Consider the following 20,889-nt stretch of genomic DNA (forward strand, 5'->3'; position numbering starts at 1 on the left):
CTTGGCATTCTTATATCAAGGATGACCCGTGTCTGTGTGTGTGTATGCATGCTTTTAAGTCTCAGCCCAGCTCCCCGTTGCATACTGTCCTGGAGCAGCACAGTAAGTCCTGCAGTGGTGGCTACAGGTGTGATGCCGTATAGCACGTAGTACAGGCTCTTCTGAGTTTTTACACAGTATCTTTGGCCAAGTCAATCCATCTAAAATTCAGTTAAAAAATGCTGCCAACTTCTCCAGATCTCAGCATGGCAGTGTCATGCTAACACCCTTGTTAACAGTTACATAGTTTACCTAAGAACGTAGCTTTGTAATAATAGATGTCTCCAGTGTTTATTCCATAAAGGTGTTCCCCAGTGGCCTCGACTACTCTTGCCACAGTGGCCCTCTTGCTTGTATATAAGCAAAGACTATCAGGAGAACATTTATGTCCCACTAAAGGTAGTAATTGAGATTTGTAAATATTCAGATGGTCCATCAATGTGCCAGGTTTTTGTTAACGTGACATGGACATTTGGGAAGAGGGTTTTTTTGTAACAGCCCTGGCTGTCCTGGAACTCTGTAGACCAGGATGGTCTCAAAGTGAGGTCCATTCGCCTCTTGCACCACTGCCCATTGGGAGAGGGGATCTTAATGGTGAAAATCTAAGATTGGCCTGTGGACATGCGTTTGAAGGCATTTTCTTAATTAGTGATTGATGGGCCCAGTCCACAGTGGGCAGAGCTGGTAGTCCTGAACTGCATAAAAAAAGGGGGGGAGGGGGGTAAACAAGCCAGGAAACCGCATCCTCCACGGCTTCTGCCTCTGTCTTCCTGGCCCGACTCCCTCAGTAATGAAGTGTAACCTGAGGGTGATGAGCTGAAAGATTTGACCCTTTCCTCCCCAAGATGCTTTTAGTCACAGCAATAAAAACCTAACAATTGTGGAACAAAAACACTAGAACTTTCGGTACTCATCTCAGGACTGGGGTTTGACATGATACACATTGGCTCTAACTCATTTTGGTAGAACTATTTTTTTTGAGAAATGATCTTGTCATATAACCAGCCTGGCCTTGAATTCACAACCTCACCTCACCTCAGATGCTAGGTGTGTTTACCAAACAGCCACATGTCAGCCTCAGATGCTAGGTGTGTTTACCAAACAGCCACATGTCAGCCTCAGATGCTAGGTGTGTTTACCAAACAGCCACATGTCAGCCTCAGATGCTAGGTGTGTTTACCAAACAGCCACATGTCAGCCTCAGATGCTAGGTGTGTTTACCAAACAGCCACATGTCAGCAGTTTCAGAATGGTCACCACTCTGGTGTTTGCTATCATTCACGTCCCCTTGTCTGCTCCAAAAGGTAACATGGTACAGAACCAACCACAGAGACCTAAAACACAAGGAAGGAACCAAGTGGCTGACTCTTCCAGTATGTATGACTCTTCAGTATGAAGTATGGTGATACATACTTCACGCTGAATTCTTGGTTGCTGTACCTCTGACTGGAACTAGATATGTTGACCAAACTGGCCTAGAACTCTTAGTGAGCTGTCTACCTTGGTACCCCGAGTCCTGGGATTAAAGGCCTATGCTACCATAGGCAGAATTTTCAAACACTGGCTTTGTTTTTCCAGTTCAGGACTAGAGAGGTGTGCATCAAAGGGCTACTGGAGGGGCTGGGCTGTGGCCGTGTGTGCCTTTAACACAACACTTGGGAGGCAGAGACAGGCAGACTTCTGATATATACAGAGAAACCTTGTCTCAAAAAAAGCCCTTAAGCCGGGCGGTGGTGGCGCACGCCTTTAATCCCAGCACTCGGGAGGCAGAGGCAGGCGGATCTCTGTGAGTTCGAGACCAGCCTGGTCTACAAGAGCTAGTTCCAGGACAGGCTCCAAAGCCACAGAGAAACCCTGTCTCGAAAAACCAAAAAAAAAAAAAAAAAAAAAAAAAAAAGCCCTTAACAAAGAAGGAGGGCTACTATAGGGACTGGAGAGATTGTTCTGTGGTTAAGAACACTTGCTGTTCCTCCAGAGGATCAGGTTCAAACACACACTTGGCAGCTCAGCCTGTCTACAGTCCCAGGAGCATCGAAGGCCCTCTTCTATCCTCTGAGGACACTGTAGGCACATGGTACAGACAAGAGCAAAAACACCCATAATACACAAAATTTCTTAAAATGAAGAAAATGTTTTAAAGATTACTATAGCCAATTTGGTTTGCACCAACCTTGCAGAATTTGTTCAAACATGTAAAGCAACTACCAAAGAAACCAAATAGCTTCGGTGTTAGAACTGAAATGGTCCTGTACTGCGCTCTATATGGCACTGCACCTGTAGCTCCGGACCGTCAGACCTCTGCATCACTACAGGACCAGTTGCGCGAGCCAGGAGCTGGGCTGAGAGACTTAAAAAAATACGAAAACACACACAGAGATACAGAGACATGGGTCATTCTTGATACAAGAGTGCCAACTGAGGGCTGGAGAGACTGCTCTTCCAGAGGTCCCGAGTTCAATTCCCAGCCACATGGTGGCTCACAGCCATCTATAATGAGATCTGGTGCCCTCTTCTGGCCTGCAAGCATACATGGAAGGGGTGTTGTATACATAATAAATAAAGTAGCACTTTTAAAAAAAAGAGTGCCAACTTTATTGAGCTCAGGGGACACTTTATATAGGGATCCTTAACTGATAGCAACGCCCTAGCTCTTGAGCTCTTTCAGCTGAGACCCATCAGAACCCACTCCCTTGTCATCAGGGTCTCGTGCTCAGAGCAGCTGCAGCCTGCTCAAAGCAGAGGAAAACAAGTTGATTTGCTCAGAGCAGCTGCAAACACAGGGAATTCAGGGTCTGGTTCTGCAGCCCCCACCAGCACCCAACACTGCAGGAATCGACTCAGGATTTCAGCTGCCCGTGCAGCCGGTAAAGTGCTTGGGAAACCTGAGTTCAGATCCCCAGCACCCATGTTAAAGCCAGCAGCCACTGCATATCACAAGGAGAAGTGGGGGTGCACACAGTGTGGGACAGATGGACAGACATTGAAGCTCATTGGTTGGTTAGTGTAGCCAAATTGGTGAGCTTCAGGTTCTGTGAGAGACTGTCTCAAACCTCCCCCCCCCCCCGCGCCGCCGCCCCGAAAACATAAGGTGGATGGTACTCAGGAGGCAGAAGCAGGAGGATCTCTGAGTTCAAAGCCAGCCTGGTCTACAGAGCAAATTCCAGGACAGCCAGCGCTCCACAGAGAAGCCTGTCTCTAAATAAATAAAGTGGATGGACAGGCAGGTAATCCCACCTCTGCCAATCTTGACAACCTGGGCTCAATCCCTGGGACACACATGGTGGGAGGAGAGAATCTATTCCTGAAGATTCTCTGATCTTTGTGTGCCAGCCATGATACCCGGCACCCACATTAAAATTAAATTACAAGGTAGAGGTCAATCTAGACAGCTGGTGTCAAGCTCTGCTCTCCATACATGTGTGTGTGCACACACAACATAGGTACACAGAAACAGCTTTTTCTGGGTTAAAACAAGCTCAGGCTGCCACTAAGATAAGATCAAATCAAGCCTGGATTACTCCGCCAGGATTGTTACACAGATAAACCCTGTCTCGAAAAACCAAAAAAATAACAAAAGCAAACCAAAATGCCCCTGGTTTCCCTGTACCACATAAAGCCAATATGCTCTGTTAGTGAATAGTTTTTTGAGACAAGGTCTGGAACTCACAGAGATCCACCTGCCTCTGCCTCCCTAGTGCTGGCACTAAAGATGTGTGCCACCACTGCCTGGTTCCATTAGTCTATTTCCCAAATGGGACAGTACACCTCACCTGTTTCAAATAAACAGAAGCCCAGGTGAGGAGCGGCCCTCGCCTTCTGTGTAGAACTTGGCTCAGGTGCATACTGTTCACATTTCGTGCTGTGTGTGTATGGATCTGAGTTACCGGTGATGCCTCGAGGAACCACACCCACCTTGTCTAGCATTGCCCCTCTGCTCCAAACAGAACGTGAAACAGCAGATTGGTCAAGAGCCTGCTGAGGGTCTGCACTCCATCACTGTGTTTTCTGATTCATCAGGGCATGTCTCAGGGAAAGCTGTGAACAGCTGTTTCTTTTTTCAAAGTAATTTTTTAAAGATTTATGCATTTGTATTGTTTTCTGATTCGTCAGGGCATGTCTCAGGGAAAGCTGTGAACAGCTGTTTCTTTTTTCAAAGTAATTTTTTAAAGATTTATGCATTTGTATACACAAATCAGAAGAGAGGTCACCAGGTCTCATTATAGATAGTTGTGAGCCACCATGTGGATGCTGGGAATTGAACTCAGGACCTCTGGAAGAGCAGCCAGTACTCCTAACCTCTGAGCCATTTCTCCAGCCCCCAGAATAACTAGTTATATAGAGAGAGCCTTTTCTAATCATCAAAACTGGGAATCGACCCTAGTCAAAATATTTTCTAACTACCTTCTATCACAGTAAAATAAGGATGATTAATGAGCAAGTTTCAGTATTTTAACCTCAAAATGGTCCATAAATTCTAAAAAAAATCCGTTACCTAATCCATCATCCACTACTCAACACCTCAGGAGAGTGGGCTTCCCCAAACCACAACAAGATTCTTTATAGATTCCAACGCTTTTAGGCTCTATACATTATCAACAGTTTATGCTTAAATTATCTAAGCAGTTAGTCATTGGCGTTTCAGGAAAGCCAAAATCCAGAATCAATTGTGCAATGATCCGAAAACACCCGAAAAGCAGCAAAATGCAAGGCTGAGTTCCCTTCGCTTCCCCAAAGGCAGAGCGACTCCTCCCTAAAGGCATGGACTCCTCGGTTCCCACGCCTTCAACCAGGTCTTCTCACAGGACAGATCTCTCCACACCAGGAGAGACTTGTGACAGCCATGCTCTATATCGCTCCGAGGGCTCATTCATTAAGAGCCATCCATCCCCAGGGTATCTTCACCCCAACCACTTGGCTCACAACTTCAGCCACCTGGCAGAGTCCAGGACTCCCGGCCCTTTTAAACCAGTCTTAGGCAAGTCAGCTTTCAGGCCTGCTAAGACAGTGTTGTTCAGACAGACACGTGGCCAAGACAAGGGCAAAGCTGTTCCATAGACATCTGTTGCTTCACTGTGAAAGCACCAAGGGCTCTGCTCCTCCAGGTGTGGACAAGAGCTTTCCATCAGAGAAGCCGTTCCCTTCAACCAAGGCAGGTCTCCAGAATTGAACAGACCCTGGGGCTTTTAACTACATGACTGAGCGCAGGGAGAGGTTCCCTAACACCAATACAGCAGACAAGGCTCTTTCTTACAAGACAAAAACACTTTCCCATCATGCTAAGATTTTAACCAAGGTTCAAGGTCCTGAGCACTCAACTTTAAAAATCAACTTTTAGCAACCTGTACCAAAAGATGCATCTGACTTTCTGAGAAGTCTTTGGTGCCTTATTTTTTTTCAAGTACCCTACAAACTCCTGCACTATGGTCTCTGCAACCCCATGTTCCTGTTAGGGCTCACCCATCTCTAAACACCATAGAGGTGTAAGCTCTAGGGGGTCTTTTTGTTAGGGCTTCTCAGTGTGGCCCTGGCTGTACTGAACTTACTCTGTAGACCAAACTGGCTTTGAACCCAAAGATCCATCTGCCTCAGCCTCCCAAGTGCTGGGCTTACAGGTGTGCGCCATTGCACCCAGCACTCGGGAGGCAGAGGCAGGCAAATCTCTGAGTTTGAGGCCAGCCTGGTCTACAGAGTGAGTTCCAGGACTGGCTCCATAACTATTGAGAAACCCTGACTCCAAAAACAAACAACAACAAAACCCATAAATTGGCTGCAGTTCTAAATGGAGGAGCGTTTCTGACCTGTTTAGCCAAGACAGCCCACTCTGAAGTCATAGACCTTCTCATAGCACAAACGAGGTGTGAGCCCAGGCTGTGTGCTCTCACGGTATAATCCAGTCTCAGGGTTCCCTTGACTTAGGCCCTCCACCTAAACCCTGACCAGCCCACTGAGCCCAGTGCAGTTTTGGCTGACAGAGCGTCTCTCCAGGACCCAGTCCTGTCCCTGCTGATGTCACTACACTGAGCCCTCCTCTTCAGGTCCCAGGACGGTTTCTGTCAGGACTTCCATAGCCCAGACCAAAACATTTGCTGAAACTTGCCTCATACCCAAACCCACAGAGCTTTAGAAACGCAGGTACCTTCCCAGGCCTCCCAGTGGCGGCAAGAAGCCAGCAGAGTCCCACCTGACAGCCACAGAGCATGTTCCTCCGAGGGCAACCAACAGAGCGCTGACCCACTGATGGGCTACAGGCTGGCCTGTTTCTTATGGTTTACCCAGTTTACCGTTGCGGGAGAGCCCTGTTACTGTGGTTCACTGCCTCCATCTGGTCTGTTGGGCCTGGTGTGGGACCAGAGTCACGCTACGGCCTCCCATACATAAAATGCGGGCTGTAGAGAGAAAAGGACTCAGCAAAAACCGATGTTCATGATCCTGGGCTTCTGCTGTGGTGGGAGTGAGGGCTTCGCCTCTTTTCCTCGCTCTGATCCAAATATTCTGGTTCTCTTTGAGGTTCTGGAAGATGAGTGCTCTTCCCCAGTCTCAAATTCTCTCACACACACAGCTCTTCCCTGGTCTCAAATTCACACATACACACACACACACCTCTCCAGCCCACCCCCACCCTCTCTCTTTGTTAAGAGCTATCATTCAGAGCTGGAGTTCGCTCAGTCTCAGAGCCAACCCTGGCCCAGCTTTTACCCTGACGGATGCTGATGTGAGTCGGTCCTGCCCTGCAGGGAAAACTCCAGACAGACGCGGTGCTGAAGACGAAGGCTTGCAGAGTTCTACAGCTCCTGCTTCTACTGGTTAACATGGCTGCCAGATGAACGAGCCTTACACTCTGACCACAGGTGCTGTAGGAGCTCGCGGAAGCACAGGTGAAGGGCATGTCTCCTCAAGCTGGTGGAGCATGGACTAATGAAAGGCAAGCACTGGAGCGGGAGGAGGGCGGGCCTCTCAGAACCACCTGCATCTCCTTGGCTCTGCAGGAGCCTGGAATGCACACTGCTGACCCAGAGGGTACCCATCACTGGCCTAACCCCTCCATTGTTCCTCTTAGACTCTCCCTTGTCTGTCTCTCTCTCTTTTGGCTTTTTGAGACTGAGTTTCTCTGTGTATCCCTAATTGTCCTGGAACTTACTCTGTAGGCCCAGCTGGCCTCAATCTCAGAGAGCCACCTGCCTGATCCTGGCATGGTAGTGCACACCTGTATCCCAGCCCTCGAGAGGTTGGGGAAAGCGGATTGCCATGAGTTCAAGACCAGCCTGGGCTGCACAGTTCTAAGAAAGTCTGAGCTACAAACAAACAAACAAACAAAACCAACACAAAACAAAAAACCCGCAATGGAGTCAACAAGATAGCTCAGCGAGTAAAGCCATTTGCCTCATCAGCTTGTAGACTTGAGTTCGATGTTGGAACTTAGAAAAAGATAGAAAGAATCAACTCCATAAAGTTGTTCTTGGACCTATTCCTGTCTCTTAAATCATGTTACACACACACACACACGGTGTTGGGTTTTGTAAAATGAAGCATTCTTGTTACCACTTTCTGCTCACTATGAAACCTTAAGAAATGAGGAAATCATGGCTGGCCTTGGGCCAAGGTCTCCAGGTTGCCTATACCAAGAACTTCCAGCAGGGGGCAGTAGGACTCCGTGGGCAGCTGGTTCCTTCACAGGCACCTCTTCCTCTGGGGTCGCTGTGAAAACACCCCTAATTAACCTAGGCATCAGGTGGAAAAAAGGATCCGGTGACCCTGAGTCTGTGACTCAAGAGTATTACATGCTCAAGGCACTGGCTGTAGAAAACAGGATTTTAACAAGTTAATTCTTGGTCTCCTGGAGACCCCAAAGTAAATGGAAGAGAAACTAAGTTTTTTTTTTTTTTTTTTTCGAAATTGTGGGTTTTTTTCCAGTTTAGAAAGTCTCAAAAAGCCACATTTTATTGTCTTACATATTTGTAAAGGGACTTACGTCCCCTTCTCTAAGTTCCACAAGAGGAAGGGCACTCAGAATCAGTTTTTTGCCCCAGGTAATCAGCGTCCACCCCAGAGCAGGCCAAGAACATAAAAGAGATTTGGTCCAACGCTTACAACAGATTGATTTGAAATGAAGGTCCTACAGGCTTAAAGCATTACAGTAACAAAACCATTAGTGGGGGGCCGAGATGGCTCAGCGGTTACTGACGACTCTTGCACAGCACCTAGGTTTCATTCCAGAACATACATGATGGCTCACGACAGCTTAACTACAGTTCCAGGGGATCCAATACCCTCTTCCGACTCTGTATGCACGAGGCATGCATGTGGTACACAGACATACATGGAAGCTAAACACTCACTCACATCAACTTTTTTAAAAATCAATTACTTTTAATTATTTATTTGATTTTGGGTTTTTTTCTTTTTTTGGAGACAGGGCTTCTCTGTGTAACAGAGCTGTGTAACAGCTGTCCCTGGCTGTCCCGGAACTCACTTTGCAGACCAGGCTGGCCTCAAACTCATAGAGATACCCCAGCCTCTGCCTCTGCAGTGCTTGGATTAAAGGTGTGCACCACCATGCCTGGCTAAAGATTAATTTTTAGGAATCATAACGTTAGTGAAAGATTTGTCAAGGAAGCAGGACATCGTGAGCCCAGGGCTTAGTACCACAAGGTCCTCAAGCTAGCCCGACCTTCGACAAGCCACCTCCCCTGCCACAGCTTGGTTACAGGTCAGGAAGCTACTGGGAACCACTCATCTCCGAAGGGACTCTAAAGAGTTATGGCACTGCAGGAGACAAGCTGAGGTGAATTTGGACTTCGGGCCCCAGGCAGGACTGAAGAACTCAATGAGGGAAGTATTGGTTCGGGTCTATAATTTACACAGTATAAGACGTTTTGTGTAGAAGCCACACATCTCCACCCTGTAGCATCTTCTTTAGCAAGGCAGGACATAGGTGGGAACATGCACGGTTTGTACAGTTTCTAACTCTAAGCAAATCCCAGGAAGCCCAACGGCACCCTAACTGCCTAAGCACCTTGGAGTACTGGTCTGGTTCAAGTCCTGTCCCTGAGAAAGCATATGAACATGTTGGTCTCTACCGGGGACCCCTCAAGATCACTCAGGAAGGGAGGCACGGGCCAGAGTGTATGAAGCCGACTGTCTTAGTTAGGGCTTCTGTTGCTGTGAAGAGACACGAGACCATGGCAACTCTTATAAAGGAAGACATTAGACTTGGGGCTGGCTTATAGTTCAGAGGTTTAGGGCACTGCTGTCATGTCGGGAAGCATGGCAGCACACAGGCAGACACGGTGCTGGAGAGGCCTACATCTGGATCGGCAGGCAGCAGGAAGAGAGAGAGAGACACTGGGCCTGGATTGGACATTTGAAACCCAAAGCCCTCCCTCAGTTACACACTTCTTCCAACAGGGCCACACCTCCTCACTATGGACTTTATTACGGGAGGGCATTTTCATTCAGACAACCACACCAACTGACAGCCGCTTGGTTTCAGTCTTTACTTCCAATCCCAGACAATCTTTCCTTTTCATTTCAAAGGTACTAAACAGACACGAGTAGGAGGGAAAGGCTAACTTTTGCAAGGTGCATACCTTCAACAGGCGCCTCCCCCGTTCCACCACCACCCCCAGGTCAGGCAGTCCTCAGGGAGCCAGTAATCAGAGCTATGCCATACGTGCGTGACCTTTTTATTTCTTAGAAAAAAAACAACCAACCCGAAGAAGCCAGGCTGAGCTTTAGCTTTGTACACGCAGACTCTTCCAGATACCAGTCTGTCTGACCAGGTGGGGACCGGAAGGGCAGCCCCGTCTTCAGCACGCCATGGAAGACAGCAAGCTGGAGGCAGCAGGGAAGCTGAGAACGCCAGAGTCTCCTCGCTTCTCCTGGCTTGGAGGGAAGTGGCCCCACGTGCCTCCGCCTGCAGCCAGGGCTCATGGCCAGCTACCTCCTGTGTGGGTAGCAGGCCCCCTAAGGCTCAATGGAGGGCATCTCGTTGCTCGCCTAGCTAGCGTGAGCAGGTGGAAAGCAATCCAAGACGCATCAGTCTGTGTCCTCGGTCCCCTTCCAGCCAACCAAGAGCCTCAGTCCACCGAGCCGTTGTACGATTTGTTGAACTTGTTGAAGGTGAAATCTACGGTGTGTGTGGAGATGGGCTTTCTGTACAGCGGGTTTGAGGCCTGCAAGCATGAGAGATCACAGACGTTAGTCCAACCTCAGGGCTAGCACCCGCAGGGATGCCTGCTTCGGGCTCGTTCGGGGCTCTGGGAGATTCCCTCCCTTCTCCCTGCTTTTCAATCTTCATCTCTGAAATGGAGGGCTCAGGCAGAAAGCCTTGCCTTGCAGCCTGAACAGACAGGCTCCATTTCTAGGGAGTCAGAGGTCCTTCCTCTGAGTTCTGCTCTCCTGAACATGCAGGGTGCCTGGGGTGGAAGGACTTGTTCACACGACCATGCACCCAGACCTGAGGGCTTGAGCCCACCTCTGGCACTTTGCCCCACAGCAGACCCAACACGGACCAGGGGTCTACATATCCTCAAGGCTTCTGGGTGTGTAATTCTCCCACCCAACACTGAAGAAGCTGATTCTTCACTGTTCATAGACTTGTCTGTTCTGTGATACTAGGGACTGAACCCAGAGTCTTGGGCGTGCCACGTAAGCTACACTCAAAAAAAAAAAAAAAAAAAAGAAAAAAAAAACCCTACATATATATATACATGTATGCCTGCATGCTAGAAAAGGGCATCAGATCCCATTATAGATGGTTGTGAGCTACCACGTGGTTGCTGGGAATTGAACTCACTCTTAACCACACTGAGCCATCTCTACAGCACCAAATTATTTTTATTTTGAGATAGGGTCTTGGTAAGAAACCCAGGCTAACTTTGAACTTGCAAGTCCTGCTGCCTCTGGAGGTGTATATGGTATATACTACAACACCTAGCTCATTCTTTGTTGATCTGATTGATTGTTTCTAATACTAAAGATACCGGCCGCCTTTGGCCTTGGCTCTAAGGCCAGCAGCCTCTTCTCTACCCCTCCCTCACTTACCATTTCATAGCGGGCCCTGGAGCGCTCACTCTGGAACTTGGCAAACTCTCGGCGGTCATGGATGGTGACGAGCAGCTTCCAGATGGCCAGGAGTGCTATCCCGATCAGAAGGATGCTGCCAACCACAGCCAGCAGGATGGTCATGGCGTTGGGGGCGCTTCCACACTCTGGAAGGGCCCAGGAGACAGGTGAGCAAAGCCATCAGCATCCCTCCCTCCCCCACATCCTGACCTCAGTTACAGCCGAGGTGAAAGGTTGCCCCCCACAACTTCCCTTCTGCCAGCCCCACTTCATGTTGCCTGTGTGACTGAAAGCTGGGGGGAGGGGGTTGTGGGTGGTCTCCCCAAGGCACAGACAGTAAAAGATTCACAGAATTCAGTAATTGTTTCAAGCTCACACAGCCAAGCAGTAGCAAATGAGCACCCTGGTGAAAGGCTACACTTCCCCTCCTGGGCTGTGCCCCGGAGGCTCTAGCCTGGCCCAGCTCCAGTGCAGGAGGCTGGGCCACAGCTCCACTTTCACATCAGTGGCTTCAGGGACAAACCAGGCAGGCAGGACACAGCGTGCACCACTTCCGAAAGGGCTGGGCTAGGGCCAGGCATTTCTCAGCCCTTAGTGACAAGCTCTAAGGCACAAACATGCTTATTTCCAAGCAAAGACAGGGCTTCGTAAGCACTAAGCACGGCCCTCACCACCACTGGCAACTGTTGGGGCCGTGACCACACCTCCTTTGCCTCTGGCCAAGAAGGCCATCAGCACATAGGGAGCCGAGCTGGGCTCAACTTGCTAACTGGGTTCTGTGACCTGGAATCTGCAAACCTTTTTCTGCTTCCTCCCCAATTCAAAGACTGAAAAGGCTGATACAGAAATCCCTGTCACTCTGAGGCATAGGCTGTTAGTCCCAGATGATCCTCAATTTAAGGGACACCTCATTCCTGGGGGACCATCTGCCCAGCACCCTCCCTGCAAAACCTCTTTTGTTGTTGTTGTTGTTTGAGACAGGGTTTCTCTGTAGCTTTGGAGCCTGTGCTGGAACTCGCTCACAGAGATCCACCTGCCTCTGCTTCTTGAGTACTGGTATTAAAGGCATGCGCCACCATCAACCGCCCTTTTTTTTTTTTTTTTAGCTCTTAACTAAAGTTTCCTCCATGGTCACATTCCACAGCAAGCAACACTCCCACAGTTCCATGGCCCCAGCCTCTGCCTCAACAGTATGGTCGGCTGACTCATGGGCACTTTGAGTGCCCAGAATGTCTCATCTCAACCTTCCTGAGTACTGGAATCACAGGCACACACCACCTCATAGGGAAGGCCCCTCGGGCTCTCACCTACCTGGCTCCCTGAGGACCGTCAGGTTGGACCTCCCATTGGGCAGTTCCGTATAGCTGAACATCATGACGCAGTCCTTAGCAGTCTTGTAGAAGCAAAGCACAGCCTCCTGGTCATCTTTGACTAGGAGAGAAGCAAGCAGAAACTCCCTGAGCATCTTTCTGGGAAATGCTGAACCGCTGATGGATGAAGGTAGAGGCTAAACACCCCAGGAAAGGATGGGAGGCTTAAAAGAGGCCACGGGGCTTTAAAGGGAGCTCAGATTCCTCACATAGAGATCACAGGCCCAGGACTGTTTATTATTTTGGGGACATATGGATCCCATTAGGACTGTCAGCCCTCTGAAGTGTTGGCTGGTGCTGACATAAAATGAAAGAAGCCTTCAATGGTTGGGAGTGGGCATGGATGAAAGGACTGGATGCAACAGCCTTGAGGGAGTGTCTGCCCTTGGAAACCGAAGGAGTCTCCAGGGCTAATTTGACGAAAGAAGACAAGAGGCTGCTCTTCCCTAAGAGCTGGGTGCCGAGGCTCTCTGAATGAGAGGCTAGCTTCATGGCGGTACTCTACACTGATACAGAGAACCCCTGTCAGAGAGGTCAGGCCATTCAAGAACCAGCTCTGCCTGTGACAGGTCTCCCTCCTGACAAACCCCTTCCTCAGCTGCCACAGCCCTTCTCTTTCTCCAAACCACCCTTGACCAGAGTGGACAGCGTCACTGCCCAAGCACCAGGTCCCCGGAAAGCGCTTTAAGACTGATCTTTAGGAGGTAATGGGGTTGGAGAAAAGGAAGTTGGGCCACAGGGCATCTTAATCTCAAACACAGGTTAATGCTATGACACTAAATGTGCTTCCTTCCCCCTTTTCAACCTGGTTGAACAGGAGCTTCAATCAGGAAGGAGATGAATGGGTGTGGTTGGCCAAATGAATACCCAACCTTCTCGCTCAGCCCCTCAGAGTCGGTACGGATGTGTGTTTTAAAAAGCACAAGGAAGAACTGGACACCATGGCACACAATTATAAACCCAGTGCTTGGGAATCTGAGGCAGGAGGATAGAAAGTTTGAAGTCAACCTGGGATATATAGTTGAGAGCAGAAACAAAATAATAAGACCAGGTGTGGTGCGTACATCTTTAATCCCAGAACTTGGGAGACGGAGGTAGGTGGGTCTCTGTGAGTTTGAGGCCAGTCTGATGTACAGAGTGAGTTCCAGACCAGCCAGGATTATATAGTGAAACCCTGTCTCAAATATAAACAAACAAGCAAACAAACAAAAGCAAGCCAGTCAGCCAGCCTAGGGACAAATGATGGGTCAGGCATGCACTTGCTCTGCAGAGTCCCCTCAGAGGATTGGGCTGCGCACAAAGGGCAGGCTTGTTTGTGGGAGGTGGGAAGGGAGCCCTTCCTCTTTCCTAACTACATGTGCTTCCTGCAAGAGGAGCTCAGCCAGGCCCTGGAAGAGGAAGGGCAAAAGGCAGGAGCGTGAGAGATTGCAAAGAATTCTCAACTCCCCAGAGCCTGGCACAGGGTTGGCCACATGGTGGGTGCTCCCTGATTGTTTGCAGGATAAACAGACTCGGCATACTCCATGCCATGACCAGGCCAAGCAATTAATCAAAACCAGGAAAGAGGGAACAAGAGAGTCTACAGAGAGTCAGGACCGAGACAGACACAGCGAGGGCCAGGAGTTTACTGCAGCCGGGGGTCAAGGCGGAGGGCAAGCCGGTTAGCACTGGCGAGCCTTGGTTGACCACTCCCTCTTCAGATACGCAGGCCCTAGGGAACTGTTTGATTATTTTAAAATGTAGCCAATTTAGGAAACACAACGTTATTTTTATACCAGTGTCCAGAAACATCCACACATGTTAGCATATAATCTCAATTTTCCCCCCTTCCCATTCTTTCTCAATTTGACATTGCCTACTGTGGACATTTTTTTTTTTTTTTTTTAATTTTTAGCACAGGGTTTCTCTGTATAATAGCGCTAGCTGTCCTGAAACTAGCTCTTGTAGTTCAGGCTGCCCTCAAACTCACAAAGATCCGCCTGCCTCTGCTGGGATTAAAGGCGTGAGCCACCACCACCCGACTACTGTGGGTATTTTAAACAGCATCATGTAATACCTATGTTCTTCTCTGTGCGGCTTCTTTCACTTAGCTCAGTGTTTTGGGGGCTCGTGTTATCACATTAGTGCTCTTCACTGTGGTTAAAAATAAAATCCTCTTATGAACGGATATAGAACGTTTGCTTCATCATCCATCAGTTAACGGACAACTGACTAGTATAGCCAAGGCTGTAAACATGTGAAAATCAGAACCAACTCTGCGCATGTACCTCAGAGCGGAGTTGCTAGATTGTGTGATGATTCTGTGAGTAGCCTTTTGTGCAGCTGCCAAACTGATATCTGCATGACATTCCTGCCAATGGTATGTGAGGATCCCATCCCACGGTCCCCTTGGAGAGCCAGCAATTATGCCAAGGAAGCTATGCTGGGCTTGAGAGAAGGCTTGGCCATTTGCTCCCCAGACGCTATCCACAGCTACCTAGAGCACTCACCGATGGCGTCCACCCACGTGATCACCTCGTCTTTGCACTGCTGGTGACAGGTCTGGTTATCAGGCTTCCCCAAGTGAAGCAGCAAGCACTCTACACAGTCTCTGAGAAAATGAATGTGGTGGTCATTAGCTGCTGTGCAATGTCGCAAAGGCTCGGGGACACTCCTCAACTCTGGCCTTAGGGACAGGATGCTCTACCTTCTCCCTGGTGTTGAAAGTGTCCCAAAGGCTCGGGGACACTCCTCAAGTCTGGCCTTGGGGAAAGGATGCTCTGCCACCTCCCTGGTGTTAAAAGTGTCCCAAAGGCTCGAGGGCACTCCTCAAGTCTAGCCTTAGGGACAGGATGCTCTGCTACCTCACTGGTGTTAAAAGGAAGCCCCAGGGTCTCAGAGAGCTATGTGTGAGTTTAGAGGCATATCTGGTATACAGCTGTATATTCTCCCAATTCCAACAGCAGAAACCAAATCTGCACCCCGCTACAGTGAACTGGCCAAGGAGCCAGTTACATGGAAGAGGTTTCCGGGGAATAACAACTACTCCTGGCCCCTGGGAGCGCCGCCACGTGCCTGGGGCCAGTGCTCGAAGCCTCTGTGTCACCCCAGTGTTAGCAACCCTGCATGTCACTCTCTGGACAGGGCGCTGTACTATGGTCCTCTCCAGAGGACTTTTAGCAGTAAGCCTCGATGCCTGGGCTCGGTCGTGCCCTCAGAGACAACCTTTAGGATGGGGCTTTCTGGTAATTCTGGTGCCTCGAAGTTCCAATCACCATTGTCTGGGTACCTTGCCCCCTCCCCATGCCTACACAGTGTCCACCTGCCAGCGTCCTTCAGGGCCTGCTGGCCACTTACCTGGTAACCAGTCTATACTAAAGATGGTACGTTTTATAACAGAGGCTTTCTCTACATAGAGGTCCTCTCAGTTCCCTATCGCCCACTGTTGGGTGACCGCCTGTGAAGATGTTTAGTTACCATGCCCTGTTGAACAGTTATTACCTTCTACACCAAATCTGGGTCCAGACAGTCTCCTGCCCGAGGTTACATCAGAATAGAAAACTTGGGGACACAGGTGGGTGGCCAGGCCTCAGCCAAGCCACTGTTAAAGTTTGTGAGAGAGGAAGGGTCCCTGCCTCCTTGGGAGGATTAGGGTGGTGCTGTAGGCAAAGCAAACTCCACGGCAGACAGAATGGGTAGGGGTCAAGCAGCCCGGGGGCAGCAAGTCTCAGGGCTCTGCGAAGGGCACTTGGAAGTCTAAGAACACAAGAGTGGGGATTCTAGAGTCAAGTATGTAGGGGAGGTGTTGTGACCCTGAAGTGAGAGGTAAACCCACAAAACCCCAGCCACAAGGGGAGCAGGTCACCCTGCTTGTTCCATGGGACCAAAAGAGCTGGGTGTCTAGAAAGTTCCCTGATACCGGAGAGAGCACCATCATACAGTAGGGCCACTCTCCAGAGGAAGATGAGACCCAAGAGGAGAAGCAGATGAGGGCTCCTCCCAGTGTTCTGCCTCCTGGACATGTTCCGACCACCTTCTAGACATCGATAAGGACCGAACAGTGGGTAGATCATGAAGACAGAGGGTCTCGAGAGGGCACTGACAGGCTTAGGAATCTAACTGCTCCTCTCTTTGGGCTGATCTCAGAGACACTCCAGAGTTGGAGCCAGACAGTAAGGATCATATCTGTCTCCTGTCCCTCCTCCCACCCCCACCCCTCAGGGTAGGCAGGTTTGGCCAGGGGCCAGAAAGGGGTGGCCCTATCTCTAGTCATTCATGCTGACCCTTGCTGGTCCTTCTGCCAGCCTTCCTGGATCAACACACGGCAAACAGGATGCCTGTTTCCGGTTGGCTGGAACCCACGCCTCCCCTCAGATGCTCAGCTCCCTGTATTGCCACAGCTCCAGGTCACTTCTAGGACACACTCCATACAACCCACGGGGATACAGCAGCCTAGAACTGGGCCCCCCGCCCCCGGGAAACTCAGACTGTGCCGCAGTTGTGTATTAAAGCATGTCTGCTCCTCTCCAAAAACACGCCGCTCGCAGAGCGTTGGTGCAAGGCACGTTAATTAAAATCAGCTGGAGCCGAGTGTGACCTCACCAAAGTGACGGGTGTATTTGGTTAGTTCTAGAACACAAGGGATGAAGGACCAAAGGATCCAAAAACCTCTCAGAAAACAGAAAGTGGGAAAATGGCCTAAAATTCAGTTATCAAAAGAACTTTGTTTAAAAAATGAAAAAGAAAAAAGAAAAAAAATCCATTAGGCTATGAAAGACACAGAAGGTCAGTGTGGTCCTGGGATAGACGAGACGGGCCAGTCCCTATCTTTGGGCTTTCCTAGCAATTCAGACATTCAAAGCAAGGGTTGTTTTTCCCTGAGGCCTCTTAGCTCACCCAAGACAGCTCCACATGCTTTTAATACATAACTGCTCCATAAGAAGGCAGACGAAGCTTCCGTTCCTTTCACTGTGTGTACAGCCTCAGCTTGACCCCTCCCCATGAGCCTCATGTGCCCTGAGCAGTGGGAGAGACACTCCCCAGGGTCTGCTGGGAACTGTGGGGCCAGGGGATTCCTTGGACACAACATGCTGACTAGGGCTGGGATTCCACCCACACGGGCATGGTGTCTGGGCCACATTCCCTGCCTATCTTGTCTCTCAATCTGTAGGCAGGTTCAGTTGCCTGTGCCCAGGGTTGTCTGGGGCACACGGCCAGGGAGGGTCAAGCCACTCCGAACGTTTCTGAACACAGTTATCACAGGCTCCGCGAGCACGAACTCACTTCATTATCAGCCTGGCCAGACATTGTTAGCAGGGAAAGCTGCCAAAAGAAAATCACACACTTGCGCTCCTCCGCCAAAGAGTAACACTGCCTGCTTGCAACACCCCTTGTTTCTGCTTGGTGCCCAGCTTCCCCTGCTGCCTGGTTCCTCAGCACCGAGGATGACACAGCTGTTTTCCGGCCAATGTCCCGCCTGTGCTCCAGGCAGTACCATGACTTGACTCTAGCAACTGATCTGCCTTGCACCCTGGTGGCGGGCATGCAGAGCAGAGCCCAGGACGGTCATCGGGTGGTGTGACCCGCCTCTGGGCTGAGCCAGTGACAGTAGCCTAGATAAGCTCTACCTTCAGCCCTAGCTATTAACAGCATAAACAGAGCAGAAAAAGCCCAAAGCCCCTGCACTTGCTTCAGGCATCCCGATCTAGGTCGGCGCCTTTCCGTCCCATTTGCCTTCTGATTACATTTTGCTTAAGGCAGCAGTTCCCACGGGCCTGGTCTATGAAGCATTGTTTGGGAGACGCTCTGCGGAGGCTCAATCATTTGGGAAAGAAGGTATACATTCCCTTTTGAGAACAGACTATCCTATGGCACACGCGAGCCTCCGTTTCGTCTGGACCCAGAACCAGTTTCGTCTCATTTAACCGTCACTCCGCAATATCAAAATTTGCTTAGAATGGATCTGTGATCTTGCTTTTGTGAACTGTTTTACTTTTCTTCCCCCTGAGTTCCCACCCCCCCCCCCCCCCGCCCCGCCCCGCCCCCAGCATTTCACGGCTATTGTTTTGGTGACTGTTAGCACAAGTTTTGGCAGGCAGCCTGTGTGTAGACAGGAGGCTGGCTGGGGAGGGCTGCCTGCTGAAGGACAGCCCTGGGGCGAGGGTGGAGAGCAGGCCCTTACCTCTTGGAGCTGCAAGCATCTGGGCAGGTTGGGCACTTCTCACATGTCTCCCCAAAGGCTCCGGGCTCTGTACACTGGCACTGCCCACAGACGCAGTGGCCACGGTCACTGCAGATCTGCCCATCCTTGGCCCGGCATGCGCTGATGTCTGTTGAGCAGTTACAATTGTCCCCGATGTAACCTGCGTGGCACTTGCACTCTCCACAGTGACACTCGCCGTGGCCTAAAAGGACATGCACATATATCAATCAGGGTTGGATGGTCTTTATATATGAGCACATGCCACCCAGTGCCTGCCGTGTGCCGGGGGTAAGGAATCCCACCGAGAATAGGGCACTGACTTTATCCTCAGAGCCAAGAGGGCCTGGGGATGCCACAGGACAGTATGCATGACCTGTCAGGGTCTAGACTGGTGCTTTGATTGGTCCAGACCCTGGTCCAGAAAAGCTTCCTGATTCAGTTGATGCGTGAAAAAAGTCCCCCATATCCCACTCCAGAGACTGTGAGTCTCACAAAGCACAGCTGCAGACGAGCATAAGCAGAGCAGTCTCTTCTGGACGCTCCGGGTGGGCCCTAAACCTCGCAACAAGGTCCTGATGACAGGAGCACAGGGGCTGAAGGTGACTAGGGACAACAGAAGCAAGACACGCTGTAAATGGCTTTGAAGATGAGAACCAGCAAATGCAAGGAACACAGCCCTAAAAGCTGGACAAACCTAGCACCTCCAGGGGTGTGAGGGAGCACAACCACATAGGCACCCCGACTTCAGCCAGGGGAAACAAACCTGGACGTCTGACCTCCAGCACTCTAAGAGAACAGATCCAGACTGCTGGGATGCACAAAACATTTGGTGACTTGCTACTGGCCCAACCGAAACCAAGCACAGCCGTGCTTCGGCAGTCCTCGCGAGATGCTGACTTCTGCCTCTGGGGCCCCCACGTCTCTAGACGGAAGGCTGTGGAGCCTCAACCCTCACTGGTACTCAAGTGCTCTTGCAGTCCTGTCTGGCGGGGACTGTGTGCTGTTGGCTCCATCTGTTCTCACAGGAACCCACAAGGCAGGTGTAACTCAGGGGAGGCGAAACTGACGCGTAGAAGAGGCGATCACGGAAGGTCAGCCAGCTAGCTGCAGGAGAGCCCAGGGAGCCAGCCCAGTGTCCTTGGCCTGAACTCCTGCCCTACATCCTCCAGAGCAGGCTTGGCCACCATGAGAACCTACTGGGGACAGCCTAGCTCTCCTTGTGTGGATGGGTTCTGTCCCCAGCCCGTCAGGGAGGAGGCGTAATAGAAATTAAATTGACAAACTGCCACGTGCTTGCAAAAGTGGACGCTTGAGAACAGAAGCATGTCTATTTCAAATGTCCTCTGAAAATGTCCCCTGGCCCTGTGACAGCACATAGCTGAGGGTGTTTCAGACACTGTGCTCTTGAGAACAGCAGCAAGGTCAACCGCCTCCAACAGAGGTTACTACTGTTTACCCCATGATATAAAAATGCCTGTTGTGGGAAGAAGGTGCACAGGCGCATTCTCAGATAGCCCTCTGCTCTACCTGGGACTCTCGATCGGAAATCTCTGCAGTGTGCATGGTGTTTGTTTGCTTGCTCCATTGGGCTCCTCCAGGCATCTCTGTGGATGGCCTACGTGCCCAATGAGATGTTTTTGCTGTCTATCTGTACTTACTCCTTGCTAGCCGCCTAGCAAATGCACTCACTCAAAACAAAAGCACAGCTATTGCAGATCATTCTGTTTGGGACAGGGAGGCACTGTCTCAAGGTTTTCCAGGTATCAAGGGCAGCATCAACATTGCTCGGAAAACTGTGTGAGTATCAGGGGGCACAATGTGAGTGTCCTGAAAAGCACAGGCCCGACTGGCCCTTGGTCCTTTGGGAATCTCAATTTTTCAGTGCTATAATTGGCTCACTTTTCCGAAGCTTCATTTCTCTTTGTGTGTCTCTGTGTGTGGTTATGTGCATACGCGGGTGGGAGACCACAGATCCAGAAGAGAGTGTCAGATCCCTCGGAGCTAGACTTAACAGACTGCTATGAGCCTCCTGACATGGGTGCTGGGAACTGAACTCTGGTTCTTCAAGAACAGCAGGTCCCCTTAGCCACTGAGCCATCTCTTCACCCACTAAATGGCTCATTTTTTAAAAAAGCTGACTGTTTATCTTCCCCCTTGGTGTTCTGTTACCAAGGAAACCAGGAGTTTACATGTACTGAGCCACAGATGAGTGCAGGACTGGAGAGCACAGCTTTG

General features: G+C 50.2%; 1 protein-coding gene across 2 annotated transcripts in view; it reads right to left on the reverse strand.

Annotated features, from left to right (window-relative positions):
* Positions 1-9,706: 9,706 nt before the first annotated feature.
* Positions 9,707-20,889, reverse strand: part of Itgb5 (integrin subunit beta 5) — a 108,748-nt gene continuing 97,565 nt past the window's right edge. The window contains exons 11-15 of one of the 2 annotated variants that reach the window (XM_057765405.1): positions 18,634-18,856; positions 14,963-15,063; positions 12,415-12,534; positions 11,112-11,249; positions 9,707-10,211 (exon numbers count right to left, since the gene is read on the reverse strand). In XM_057765405.1, the coding sequence (XP_057621388.1) occupies positions 10,075-10,211; positions 11,112-11,249; positions 12,415-12,534; positions 14,963-15,063; positions 18,634-18,856 (719 nt within the window). In that variant the 3' untranslated portion in view covers positions 9,707-10,074. Of the gene's footprint in view, positions 10,212-11,082; positions 11,250-12,414; positions 12,535-14,962; positions 15,064-18,633; positions 18,857-20,889 lie in introns of both variants that reach the window. The other variant, XM_057765404.1, reaches the window with a different exon arrangement.

The sequence above is a fragment of the Chionomys nivalis genome, chromosome 3 (genome assembly GCF_950005125.1).
Source record: "Chionomys nivalis chromosome 3, mChiNiv1.1, whole genome shotgun sequence".
NCBI classification, from domain to species: domain Eukaryota; kingdom Metazoa; phylum Chordata; class Mammalia; order Rodentia; family Cricetidae; genus Chionomys; species Chionomys nivalis.